Genomic DNA, 14,460 nt, shown 5'->3' on the forward strand with positions numbered 1-14,460 from the left:
GCCAGTACAATATTAAAATACTAAACACCATTTTACCTCACTAAAAATACAACCCCCACCAAGCGAATTCAGTAGTGGGGTGATATCGAATCTTGGGATGACTCAATTTATTGAAAATGAATATACTGGTAATTTGGTAGCAGTTAGCTGGTACTGGCTATCAAGGGGAAGCACTCGGCAGAGTTTGCTGCTCTCATCTTTGGTTGGAGGCATAAAACCTGACATAAAAACCTGACATAAAACACATTACTAAGGTCAGATTCTTCAGAGCTAAACACTGCCCAGCACAAAACTCCACCCTTGTTCAGAAGAAGAGAGGAAAATATGGCAAAAGTTAGTCATTTTATTCTGCTCACAGCTGGAAGGTAGATAAGTAGTATAGTGACCACAGTAAAGAGTGAGAATATATTATGATAGGAAAGTGATGGTGTATTTACCACTTGCTGATGTATGAGCCTTTGGTCAAATCTGTTATTATTTGTCTTTTTTGCCATAGAAAGGATACAGACTATGTGATTACTTACACCTTATACTTTTGCAAACATTAAAGCATACCAGTACATAACCTGACATACATCTACATATCCTGTGAACATATCCTGGCAGACATGTTTGTATCCTGTATACATATTCCTGAGTTGTCTGCTGATCCTTGCCCAAATTTTTCTACAGAGCTGTTCTCAAATACTGACATATAACCTGGCAGGTGGGTCAACCTTCCCTGCACAGCATTTCCTCCAAGATCCAGTTTAAGCATAGCGTGGTTGGAAAGGACTGAGGGTTTTTCCTATCTTGAAAGCTGCTCAGGGAATTCTGCAGCATCTGCTCAGCTCTGCCACCACTCCTTGCTGGATTCATGCCCAGCACACCAAGGACATTTACAGAGTTGGAGAGTACTTGGAACAAGGCTATTAGCACAACTTGACAGCTACAATGAGGACAAGAGTTCACTTAGTGGTACGTACCTGACCATTGTTCTCAGGAACCAGGGTCGATTAACAATTGAAGGTACAGCCTCATCCATCAGTGGATGTGTTTTGATGAAGTTCAGAGTATCATCTGGGAACTCATTAGATGTTACATATTTTTCTAATGATGCAGAGCCAGCACAGCAACCAGGCCTACATAAAACAAGAGAGTAAAACCAGAAAATTTATTTGACATCAAGAGCAAACTTCCTTTTGTTATGAGGCCCTCATTGAAATCTGATGTGCTTTACAAAAGTTTAAATGGAGGATTGAGAAGTCTAGTGGACTTGTTTAGCCCCTCAAAGTAAGCCTAAAATCTTGCTCTATCCTCCATTCAAAAGAATTTCACGTAAAAGCACAAAGGCATTTCTTCATCAGGAGTGTTACACAGAGCGTTTGTAGTTTATCCGCTCACATGGAACCTAATCACTGCATGCATGCAGTTGGCTTGATTCTGCCCACTGGCACAGGTACTTTCCTATTTGTAACTTGCCTAGTTGACTGCTCTTTCGTGGAATAAAAGCAGTCCCTATAATACAGAAGGAAGTTGATTTTTTTTAACAAGGTGTGAAGGAATGCCACTTTCAGTCCTGTCTGGTAGAAAGCAGAGTACCGGAGAAGACAACACAAATAGCATCCACGTAAACATTGGTTTTACCTTTCACTTAATTTGGATGAGATGATTTAAGAATGATAGCACTTTGAGGACTTTCACTGAAATGTTATCTATCATTCTTTGCATTTTAAATGCAAAATGGCTCACCTTATTTCTAAAATCTACCCTGATCCTAAGAGGTAGTTTAAATTTCGTGCCTGGACAAGCCATCTCTACAAAGGAAGCAGAAAAATGCTTTGTCTGTTGCTTGTATTTTGTGGGCCATTTTCTCTAACAAAAGGTGCATTTGCTGTCATTTTCTAGAGCACTATGACTCTTCAAATCCTTGAGCCACTGTGAGATGGGAAGATGAAAGATGGACCATTCACTCACAAACACACAGCAGCGTCCAATTCTCATCTACTTTTATGTGGATAGTCACTGACATCAATGGAGTAATGTCAACCTGAACAAAATACAACACTGGTCCTATCATATGTGTTGCTCAAATTCAGATAAATATTCAAACATTAGGTAAATAAATCTTATGTAGGAAGGTAGCATAGGACTGGAAGGAACCAGCTGCATTGACAACTCTGGTCCCATATGAGCTGAGGAATGAAAACTACATGCAGACACTGTGTCCTCTTGCCTCTTCATATCCAAAATATTTTGGTTGTCTTGTAACTGCATGTAGAACTAGCAAAAGAGGCAGAGAAGGAGAAACCAAGGGCATCACTAGTTTCCTAGGTCCCTGCAAGGACTCTGACTCATGAGGCAACATTCCCAGAGAACTCGAGGGAGCAGCCTACACCTTCTGGCACCGTGGTGCTTAGGCTTTCTGTATATCTAAGCTGGAGGCCTATTTACTCCTAAATCCTAATTGCATGATTGGATTAATCCTGTTTTAATCTCAAAACTGGTTTAATCCAGTAAACATAATGCCAAGTAAACCCTGCTGTTCGGCCAAACAGGGAAGCAAGGCCCCTGAAAGTCTCCAGTAGGTTTCTGAGAAATATTGGGATCAATAGGGGCAGAATTGCTTCTGTACCATTTTGAGATATTAAAAATGGCCTTATTTCAAAGGTGCCTCTCATGTACTTCAACATGAGTTAGAAGTAGTGATTATTTCTATTAAGCAGATTGATGGCCAAATGTTACATGAAATAGTGTTCAAAATTCACCTCACATTATCTCCTGCAGGCTTAAAAAGAGAAGTATTATCCCATCTTCTCATCTCAAACTCAACATGCAACTTTCTTATCTTCCTTCTCACTGAAAGAGATTTGTCCTTCTCCTTTCCCTCTTCCCTGACAATATTCACTATCTGAGTAAGTTCTAAACAAATGACCTCGGAGCTGTCGGGCAGCCTTGCAGTCCCATGGCAGCCTATCATGTCAACAACTTGCTGAAACACTGAAGAATGCAGAAAAAAAATCCAGCAACAGTGCTTGAAGGTGCCTTACCAAGTCTCAGACTGAAAACAAACACATAATTTGCCAGATTTCCCAGTCACCTCCAAGTTCTTCTTTTGAGAGACAACTTCAGAATAAAGACAGCACAGGAACGCTACACTTGGCAATTCCAAAACACGGTGGACCAAATTCAGATTAGGCAGAAGCTCAGTTGCCACCATAAAGCTTTGTAAAATCATAGAATCACACAGTATCCTGTTTTCCCTGTTTCCACTTCCTTCATGTTTCCATGTACCTCCTCTATTACACTCTCTTTGTACTTCCTGAAAGTACCCATTTCATACAAAATGCTGTTGACAGACAGTTGTTAACTCATTTACCAGTCTCATTTTGCTCTGAGCTATTGATATGCATGTAGATAAATAAAATTCATTTATCTCAGTTAAGCTCTATCACTTAAATGCACGTTTTACATTGCTTGTAATACCTTAATTAACTTTAAAAGAAAAACACATCTGGAGTACTCTCTGCAGTATTTAGTACCACAATATAAAAAGGATCTAAACCTATTAGAGACATCCAAAGGAGGACAACAAGGATGGTGAAGGGCCTTGAGGGGAAGCCATACAGGGAGTGACTGAGGTCTCTTGGTTTGTTCAGCCTGGAAAAGAGGAGTCTGAGGGGAGACCTCATTGCATTTACAACTTCCTTGTACGGAGAAGAGGAGGGGAAGGCACTGATCTCTTCTCTGTGGTGACCAGTGACAGGACCCAAGGGAAGGGCCTAAAGTTGTGTCAGGGGAGGCTTAGGTTGGAGATCAGGAAAAGGTTCTTCACCCAGAGGGTGGTTGGGCAGTGGAACAGGCTTCCCAGGGAAGTGGTCACAGCACCAAGCCTGAGAGAGTTCAGGAAGTGTTTCGACAACACTCTCAGGCACATGGTGGGATTCTTGGGGTGGTCCAGTGCAGGGCCAGGAAGTGGACTTCAGTGATCCTTGTGGATCACTTCCAGTTCAGAGCAAAATGAGACTGGTAAATGAGTTAACAACTGTCTGTCAACAGCATTTTGTATGAAATGGGTACTTTCAGGAAGTACAAAGAGAGTGTAATAGAGGAGGTACATGGAAACATGAAGGAAGTGGAAACAGGGAAAACAACTCATAGGAGGAATGAGGCAAACTGAATCTCCAGTTTGGCAGAATGCTCTTATTTTCTTTCCATAATGCATCCACTGTGGCACTTAAATTCAATGGTAATCATAGAACAGCAAACTACAGAACTGGTGCAGGCTTTGCAATAAGATATATCCATTACCGAACCAATTTGCAACAGGTGTGTAATTCACACCACTCTTAAGTGATTATTCTGACCAAGTGAATCTGATGCTGGCCTGATTTATGCTACACAAATCTTCTTTAAGTGGAAAAATTCTTGCTTGCATACTTTAGATCCAAATTCAACTGAAATTCTATTTTACTGTTGCAACATGTATAATTGTATCTGCACCTTACAAGGCTCTTCAAATTACCAAAAAATCTGCATGAAGGAACAGAACAATATCATCATACATGAAACGTACCTGGGCTTGGGCACTCGTTCATCAGGAACTGGTGTCCATGTGGAGTCTGGAGACTTTTGTTCTTTGAATCTCCCAGTAAATACATTGGCAACGTCAATCATGTCATAGGCACAGACTGCAGAGCCAGGGATGCTGCAAAGTAACATTTCCCAGAAATTGTTACTCATTCCACAGTTACGCATAAAACCTTGAGCAAAAAACATGCTCTGTAGGAGTCTTAGTGTCACAGGCTACTCCCTTCTGAACTCTGAATCCAGTATTGACAGGAAAAGCCAGCCCCCCATGGAAAAAGCCTGAAACATACCAATCAGCAGACACCTCCTGCCAGCAGAATTTATTTCAAAGCCTCTTTAGAAAGAGGTAATTGCAATGATCTTGAAGAAGGGAAAGAATCTGGGAAACTCTGGCTACCACTGGCAATGCATGAAGAGTAATGGCCAGTCTCATTCAAAGCCCATTATTTGGAAATCTACGTTCCTGTAAGTCATAACATCTCTCAGTACTAACTCTCACAGTCCCTGTCATGCCTCAAAAAATATACTGCAGACAGTTCAGAAGTTGGTGCTAATCAAACTGAAAGTGTGCTGCAATGTGCCATTGACCTGGTATTTACGTGTAATTACTCCATCCTCCCATGGCTTGACCTGCACAAAGTTTTCCCAATGGAAAGGAGTTAACTGTGCTCGGGAATTTGCTGTACTCAACAAGACGTAAAGAGCTTACAGAAGCAAATTCAATGTTGTTTTTAGATCATAATGTTGCAAATTTCAACTTTTTGAATATTTACATGCAACTGTACAACAGCATTGTCTAAACATAATTATATTCTTACCTACATAGTTTCTGAAAGTCTTAGGGGTTTCCCATGGTCAGTCACTTGGAAACATGAATTATTCATTTATCCACCTTTCCTTTTTTTAACACATGAACTACTCTTCTTTCCTTTTTTTATACATGAAATACTCTATTTGTGTCTGGCTTTCACCACTTGATTTTATTGTGTAAACAGCATGAACTCAGCTGGCTGAGGCTTTCAATCCTGCTTTTATCTAGTAGTTTATTATACCCAGAGACAAAATACAGTAACTATAATACTGTTACAGAGAATAAAACTAAACTCATAAAGGTATATAAATTGATAGAAAAGTAACAGTTTGCATATTAAAAGGTTTTAAAATGCGCATTACTAAAGAAAAAATAAGTAGGGGGACAGTATTATCTTACTTTGATATCCACAGATTGTGCTTTTACAGGGAAGGAAACTTCGAAGCTCTATATTAATGTGATACTACACAACAGAAGTTTAAAATGGAGGCAGTCCCATGTATGTTGATGTAAAACATGGTCAAGGGTATATGTGGCCACAGAGAGGCCCTCTCCCTAAAAGACACCTCAAAATCCACTCTAGCAATAAGATTTTGCATTTTGCTGAATTCAGTTGCAAAGAAAAAAACAACGAACCTAAAATCTTGGGGTATGTTTACAGAACTAAAAGTGCTGAGAATTGTGCTCAACAAGATGGAGGGATTGCTGTGGTTAGAGGATTGTAACATCCTTTACTATTAAGGATGGCAGTTTGCAGGTCTGTAGCACAATGAAGCGGTAAGGATGGAGTGCCGTGGGTTGCAGCCATGCCATCTCCGAGCCACTGGACTACAATCCATCACCAGCTTCTACCCTGAGTGACCTTAGACTAGACTGAGGAATCTCTTACAGTTCACTCTAGGGGGAAATTTTGTTCCAGAGACCAAAGGTATTTGTTGCAGCTTTTCCTTAGTGAAGGAGGAATGAAAGAGATACATCCACGTTAGAGATTTCACAGAATCATAGAATATGCTGAATTGGAAGTGACCCACAAGGACCACTGAAGTCCACTTCCTCGTCCTGCACTGGACCACCCCAAGAATCCCACCATGTGCCTGAGAGTGTTGTCGAAACACTTCTTGAACTCTCTCAGGCTTGGTGCTATGACCACTTCCCTGGGAAGCCTGTTCCGCTGCCCAACCACCCTCTGGGTGAAGAACCTTTTCCTGATCTCCAACCTAAGCCTCCCCTGACACAACTTTAGGCCCTTCCCTTGGGTCCTGTCACTGGTCACCACAGAGAAGAGATCAGTGCTTGCCCCTCCCCTCAGTCTCCTCTTTTCCAGGCTGAACACACCAGGTGACCTCAGCTTTTCCTCATATGACTTCCCCTCAAGGCTCTTCACCATCTTCGTAGCCCTCCTTTGGATGCCCTCTAATAGTTTAGCATCCTTCTTACACTGTGGTGCCAAAAACTGCACACAATATTCAAGGTGAGGCTGCCCCAATGCAGAGCAGGGCAGGACAATCACCTCCCCTGACCAACTGGTGATGCTTTGCCTGATGCCCCCCCGGACATTGTTGGCCCTCCTGGCTGCCAGGTCTGCCTAACAGAGTGTCTCCAAGAATATATGCTTCCTGTCATCTTCAGTGTCTGGCAAAAACTGGGGCCTATAAAATAGTATATTGATTTTTACACCAAGAACTTAGATTTTAAAATGCAAGCTTTAAGGAAAAGAGTTATTCATGACACATCACAGGAAATACTAGCAGAATGGGAAGACAATCTTAATTTTGAGATAACTGCAATATACAATCTATTTTCTGATGTTGAATCTCTGTTTGTTCACTTGTTTTTATTAAGCCAGATTGCATGCAAAGAGATCATCTTAATTTAAGCTTGTATTCCCTACTGGTAGCATAATTATTCCATTGCAGTTCCTATTGTTTTGATGTCAAAAGCAGTGATTATACATTACAGGCTCAGGCTTACTCTCATTTGAAGTCAGTTCTGTGAATGACCTCATTGAGGTCAGGCTTTGACAAGAGGTAGCAAAACTAGATGTATAACTAGTGTATAGCAAAACTAGATGAATTTCACTAACGAAGCTCCCATTTTGCTCAAATGTTACTCTGTGAAACTGCAATATAGTTTTTAATTAGAATGTTACTATTTTATTTTAACTTCTCCGGCAGTCCTCAATAGTTGGATAAAACTTCTAATAAACTCCGGAGAAACACGTTATAATGTGTAACAGTAATAAAGTCTTTGCAGGTAAATGCACACTTTTGGATAAACACACGAACCATGAAATAGGTGGTCTGGGGATGCTTCTTCCCAGCCAGCAAGACAGCTTAGGACCTTGAATCTCCCAGGAGAGTCAAAGGTCAGTAGGGTCAATGCAGGGTCAAGGATCAATGCAAGAGTCAGCAGGGATGCAAGAAATAAAGGGAAGGAGATAATGTGGTTCTTGGCAGACCCAGTCCTTTGTTTGTGAGGAAAAAAAATGGTATTTTTCTCTTTGGAATAACATTCTGCAAGGTATATGCTGTAACACTTCTTGGTGGCTGGTGTGAATTATTCCCATGGATAGAAAAGTATGTCCAAGGAATGTGTCCCAATAGTTAATGGCTCAAGCTGCTTTTAGTCATCAGATATAAAATGCAATAAGCAACACCAGGGTTCCTTAAAATGAAACACAAACTATTGGTAAGTGCATGGCACATAAAAATTATAGTGTATGAGCAATCACTTCTTGTACCTTCATAAAGTGAAAAGAAACTGCACTGAAAAGCAAAACATAAAGGAAATAGAAGGTAAAAGGTTATTGTGCCTATTACCTATTATATGGAGTGGAGAATGTAGCTAAAACAACATCCCGGCCATTGAAATGGATAACATCTGTAACTGCCTGCAGTATGTTGAAGTAGAAGTGTGAATCACCAGGAACTGAGCAGTTCAACCGGGCCTTGAGAAAGGAAGTCCACTGTTTCTCCAGCACTCTCTGAGATCCTCCCATGTCATTTTTGCAAACCTGGGCCACCCTTGGGAAAACTACCTGGAAGGAATAGAGCAAAAATAATGGAGAAAATTAAATGACTGTTTGAACCAAAGATTTTGCTGGAATACTGCTTTTAAAACATTAGGAATAACACAGCAAGGTGTTTAATTTAATACCACATTTCTGTAATTTGTGACAAATAAGAAACAGAGAAAAATTAAGCTTTGGAACAGTGTGCTATGAAAGATAAGACTGTGGCATTTACTATACAGCCATAAATCCTTCAGGAGATCTGTTCTCAACCCATATAAAACTCATTTCCATACAGACTGCTTAGCTTTCTATTTCCCCAAACAAAAGCACATTTCATATTCACAATCCCTGCAACCCACACTGCCTGCTTTGACTCTTCTGTTTTCAGCACTTAAAAACTATGCAAATATTGCTGGGCTTTTATTCCTGCTCTCCACCTCTGTGACCTTGGTCAGCTTTTCTGACTGCTTAGTCAGAAAGCTATTGTGAAATTAGCAAAAATGCAAAAAGTGTTTAATTATTCTTTGCAGAATAGCAGAGCACAAAATTCCTACACCTGTTTACTCAGCACTCCAATTCATATTTCCTACAGAAAAATATTTCCCTTCTTTGGAATCCATTTTTAACAATTATCTACTATACTGAACTAACTACATTAGCGTTAAGCTTTTTATAATTTCAGAAAAACGACTCCAGCATAAACCATCACTGTAAGAAACCACAGTTTCCTTTCAAGACAGTGCAATGTTTCACTCCAACCAACCTTTTGGCTTGAGCAATAGGAATCCTCTCAAAAGGATGACCTTGTCATCATGATTTATAGTGCTCATTTCAAGGTCACTCCTAACAGCACTGGTCCAAGAATAGCATAAGTTTTCCTCCTCCTGAATCTGACAAAGTCATTCGAGGCAATGTTTTTGCCCTTACCTTTCCCATGCTGTTGTACTCCACTGCTATTTCCCGGAAGAAGAAGTATATGTAATTGCCATAGTCCACTGCCTGAACAAAGTATGGCTCTAGAAAGAAACAACCGAAGATATCCTATTTAGGCACCACATACAGCATATAGCATGCCAAGAGAAGCCAAATACATTCACACTTAATATCCAGAGGTGAAACATCTGCATTTAAAAAACTTGATCAGTTTTCAGAACTAACAACATCGCCACAGAAGAATCACTGTCTGGGGACAGGAGAACTGGGGACAAGTCTGTGCAACATCACTGCAAAGTCTTTGCCACTAATATGTCTGCCTGCAAGAGGAGAAGTAAACAGGCATTTATAACTGTATGCCTGAGGGGTCCAAGCAGTGCTCTTTATGGCATGCAGGCTGTGAGTGGAGTGAATAACAAACCAGGTAACTGTTTCTGCCCACATGTGTCTGTAGCATCAAGCAAAGTGGGACAGCTAAAACTGACATCTGGCAAAACATTTCTGCGTGCAGAAAAAGACTTCAAACTATGGCTTTGCTCACTCTAAAATGCTAACTTAAAATCACTACAAATGCTAACTATTCTTAACACCTACATAAAGCTAAACAGCACAGTTCTTAACAATGAGGGCATTTAGAGCACAGAAATTGCCTAATTTAATGACAGCAGTACAGTCCCTAAGAACTATAACAGAAAGGCTTTGTGCAATATTCCCATAATTTATTTTCATTAATGAATCTTAACATTACTGGATAAACCTTCTATATTTCATAAAGCCTTGACTGTTACCTAAAAGTCCTGTGGCAGGAATATTTTCAAACACAGCCAAAGCACACTGAGCCCTGCAAGTTCCAACCCAACAGATGTAAACTGGTGGATTTCAGCTTGGAAAGCTCACTGGAATACATATTCTGATCTACCTAGCTCACAGGTTCTGTCAGGTCCAGTAACTTGGGATCAGGAGAAGAGAGGAAGAGATAAACAGATCAGGGTAAGCAAGAGATGTAATCTCGTTCCTTCTTTCTGCCAGAAAGCACTGGTGAAATGACAAAGAGGTCTGTCAGGAATTCAAGTCTCTCATCAGAGATGCTGCTTTTTTCATCGTGTGTGTTTATCTACCTTTCAACCACTTGGAGTCATGTTTAACTGTTCGCAGAGTTGGGCTGTCTCCAAGGCTCCGGTATATGACTGCATCTATTGCAAGGAAGTCGGTCACTGTGGCAGAATACAACTTTCCCTCTGGAGAGTAAGGAAAGAAGAAACAAAGGGGAAGGAGCATTACAAATAATACAATTGCTTTCTATCACCAGTCAAATAAGATGGAGGACACAAAACCATCACAATCTCCTTAGGAATACTGGAGAGAAAAAAAAAATCCAGCTGGGTAAATGAGACTGAGTACTGAACAAAAGCAAGTCATTAGTTTGCAAAATAGTAATTTCAGAGGGATGCTGTAGGAGAAGAAACCTTATGGAATAATTCTTCTCCAGTTTAGGTATGTCATACTGAACTACCTTATCCAGTTTTTCTGCACAAGCCTCTGGTTCAATGCTCAGAAATCCTGCCTAAGTATGTGAGCAAAACAAATATAACAGAACTGTTCGTTTTAACTGGGAGTGCAAACCAGACAGGTCTTGGAGACTGTAGGCTAATTGACACTTACGAAAAATTCTCCTCTTGAGAGCACTTTTCCTCTGCCAAAGATCACTAGGAAAAAATTAAATAGCGTGCTGGGAGCCCTGCCGAAACAGCAATGCAAAGAGATGGAGGAGGATTGCCCGTCAACGCTTCTTTTCTAACATGCATTTTAGGCATGAATTATGCATTCCTCTCTCTTAAGAAGTGGAGGACTAGTGATAAGAAAGGGTCTATAAAATGGCACCCCAAAGACAACCAAAAGATGCAACACTATCAGGAGGTAAAACCACGAGATTTAGCAATATTTTTAAATTTTATTTGTTGCCTAATCTGTTTGCAGGTCATGGTAACTGTACAGGACTGTTTTCACGTTTGAGACAGATCTCGAAACACGATGTCTGGTACGCGCACAAGCATTGCAGCATGAGGACAGAAACTCGTGTCTCTGTTGCATTGCATAAAAACTAGAATTGCCTACATCTCCTTTGACAGAGATTATGTTGAAGGCAGCAGCACTGGGGACATACCCAGGACAAAGCACAGAGGCTTTTATTGGTCAAGGTCTCCTCATTGTACTTTCAGACATCATTTACTTTAAGACTGAGAGAGGATCTCATTAATGCATATAAAGATGTCAAAGGTCTGTGCCAAGAGGATGGTGCCAGACTCTTTTCAGTGGTGCCCAGCAACACGACAGGGAACATTGGCCATAAACTAAAACACAAGAAGTTCCACCTCTACATGAGGAAGAACTTCTTTACACTGAGGGTGGCAGAGCACTGGAACAGGCTTCCCAGGGAGGTCGTGGAGTCTCCCTCTCTGAAGACATTCAAAACCCACCTGGATGCATTGTGTAACCTTCCCTAGGTGACCCTGCCTTGGCAGGGGGGTTGGACTAGATGACCTCCAGAGGTCCCTTCTAACTCTAACAATCTCTGATTCTGTGAATTTCAGCTCCAGATTTAAAATTCAGACTGTTCTTCATTAGCAGAACTGTATGCCTTGTTCTGAGCCATGCAATTCTTGTCCTTATCTGGCTACTTCAAAATGAGCATTTTTATTTAGCAAAACAGAAAAAATAATTACAACATCCCCCTCTGCTGATACGAAACCCAAATTTAAAATAGAATAAAAAGCTGAATTGTTTAGATATGGATGTCTGAACTCCTGTTAATACAACCACGCATTTATTTTCTTTCCTGCCAAGTTCCTGAATACCATGTGACCAATTACAATTCCCACATATCAGCTGTAATAGCTACAGGCTGCAAGAAGAGCCATATTCACATAAGTGCACCCAGCAAACTCAGATGACCTGGATTAGTGCCCCAAACTGCTCTGAAGTGGCTTTTCACTGCACTCTGAAAAATTATCATGGGTATCAATATGTATGTCTTGTAAAACAGTGATTTTCTGAAGCTAGTAGATTTACAGGGTATATTCTAGAAGTATTTATTTGAACAGTATCAAATTTATTCTGAATCACCATGAAAGAGTATGACCATTTCTAAAAATATTCTCTTTATTTTCAAATGATACGAAGATTTCTTATTATGGCAAAGTGGGAGTCATCTTACCGAACTTCATCTGCATGCAAAGTGAATGTTTACAATAGGCTGGTCACAAATGCTTTCTTGGCCAATATAGTGAAAAAGGCCCTTCTGAAAGGTCATTCAGACTGCCCTGAGGGTAGGGAATCTGAGATACATGGGAAAATTATTTCTCTGAAGCTGTTTTTCTCTTTCCATGCTTTATGAATTACCTGCTTCAATTAGAGAATTTCTCCTGTATGTTCTTTTAAGTGTAATTAAGAAATTACAAACTACCACCATCATCATCACCATTATTCTTGAAACAAAAGGACTCATTTACTTACACTATAAAGAGTAAAAAAAAAAAACTTAAAAAAATGAAATCTGTTAAAGAAACTCTCCTTTGTGAGGCAGATGATGATACCTCAAACACAGTAGTGCTTAACAGAGTCCTTTGGCCACAGACTCAGTTGAGAGTGCTGAAATACTTTTGCACTCTTAAATCTTAAATATTTCCATGTGAGCACCCAGGCTCTGCTTTCTAGCATCACACCTGTTGAAGAGGACTGACATTATCCTGGATGACTTCTTTATTTTCTTCACCGCCTATTTTACAGCCAAATCTAAAAACAGATCACCAGGATTCATTTTAAGAGAAGTTCAATAAAGAAAAAATTTAATCAGGAATTCATGAAGAGACATACAAAAATACTACACAACCACAGCCAAAATTAACCCCATTATAAGCTCTCACTTTTTCTAACTATTTTCTAACTACTGTAGAAGAAATTAGAGCTAATTGTATTCTGCTGCATGCAGTATAAATCACCTCTAACCAACACACTTCTCTCCATTGCCTACAACAGCTAGTAAGACCATACTGAAATGTTTTCAGCTTTAAAATAAAATCAATTTTCATTGCCTTCTAGATCTAGAAAAGGGCACATCACAGCATTTTCCCTAACTTCTTTTTATTATGAATGTTAACTTAGGCTTAGAGTTGTTAAAGAGAACATCCTGCCCAATCCTCATTAAAGTTCACACAAGCTTTGACTTCCTCTGACTTTTACAGAAGCTGGATGCCACCAGAAATTGTGTCTCATTGGTCATATTATCAAGAATACAGGAAATACCGAAATACTGAATCAGGAAACTGAAGTTTCAGGCAATGTTTATGAGCAAGGAAGGGTTTTTTGCTAGGGATTTCCTTATGCCCGCTATTTTTAGTCATTGTTCACTCCCTTTGCCACCCTTTAGATTTAGGCATTCTGGACTCAAACAAGAAGCACAGTGTTATGGCAAGCCTGGGCTTCAGGACAGAAAGCAAAAGTTTATCTCCATGAATTTACCTGCAAACAACGCAACGTTGGCATGCTTTGCATCATAAGGGCACCTGGCCATTCCACTGAATTCATCTCCTAGGAACTCCAAGGTATCCATCTGAAAAACCAAAGGGAGCTCCTCAGATAGAGAAACAGAACTTCTTACCCAAAATGAGGCTTATGACAGTGTTCTTCTTTTCTGGGCAGGGAGGAAGGTCCTTTCTCTAACTCTGCTCCTAACTATGAAGTAAAAACCTGAGAAAAATCATGCTGTTAAATAAAATCAGTCTGAAGAAAGTGCTGTCCAGTAAGTCAGGCATTCTTTTGGAACTAATCATTCTTAACACAACATATTTTACAGAAGTCTTCAGTCTATATTCTATCTGTACACAAGCTTTGTTTTGAACTGTAGCAGCTATGTGGTCTATGGTTCTGGCAAGGCTTCAAAATTTATCCTCAACAGGGACCTAACAGAGACGCTCTTACACACACAAAAGACTGCAAACCACAGCAGTCAGAAGAAACAGCATTAGAACAATTATCTCTATGTGCATTTTCCTCCTCCAGGTTCGGAGATCCTTCTGCTCTACTCTCAACACTGATGCTCTCTTCCTTGATTTGCATACTCAGAAAGATGCTCTTC

At 40.1% G+C, this 14,460-nt stretch overlaps 1 protein-coding gene across 9 annotated transcripts in view; it reads right to left on the minus strand.

Moving 5' to 3' along the window:
- Positions 1-14,460, minus strand: part of SEMA6A (semaphorin 6A) — a 135,039-nt gene that overhangs the window by 40,597 nt on the left and 79,982 nt on the right. For all 9 annotated transcript variants that reach the window (XM_017807313.1, XM_017807316.1, XM_017807318.1 and 6 more), the window contains 6 exons: positions 13,845-13,935; positions 10,445-10,564; positions 9,321-9,409; positions 8,200-8,417; positions 4,556-4,687; positions 966-1,121 (listed from right to left, as the gene is read on the minus strand). In XM_017807313.1, the coding sequence (XP_017662802.1) occupies positions 966-1,121; positions 4,556-4,687; positions 8,200-8,417; positions 9,321-9,409; positions 10,445-10,564; positions 13,845-13,935 (806 nt within the window). The remainder of the gene's footprint in view (positions 1-965; positions 1,122-4,555; positions 4,688-8,199; positions 8,418-9,320; positions 9,410-10,444; positions 10,565-13,844; positions 13,936-14,460) is intronic.

The sequence above is a fragment of the Lepidothrix coronata genome, unplaced genomic scaffold, assembly GCF_001604755.1.
Source record: "Lepidothrix coronata isolate B3197 unplaced genomic scaffold, Lepidothrix_coronata-1.0 Scaffold18, whole genome shotgun sequence".
Lineage (NCBI taxonomy): Eukaryota > Metazoa > Chordata > Aves > Passeriformes > Pipridae > Lepidothrix > Lepidothrix coronata.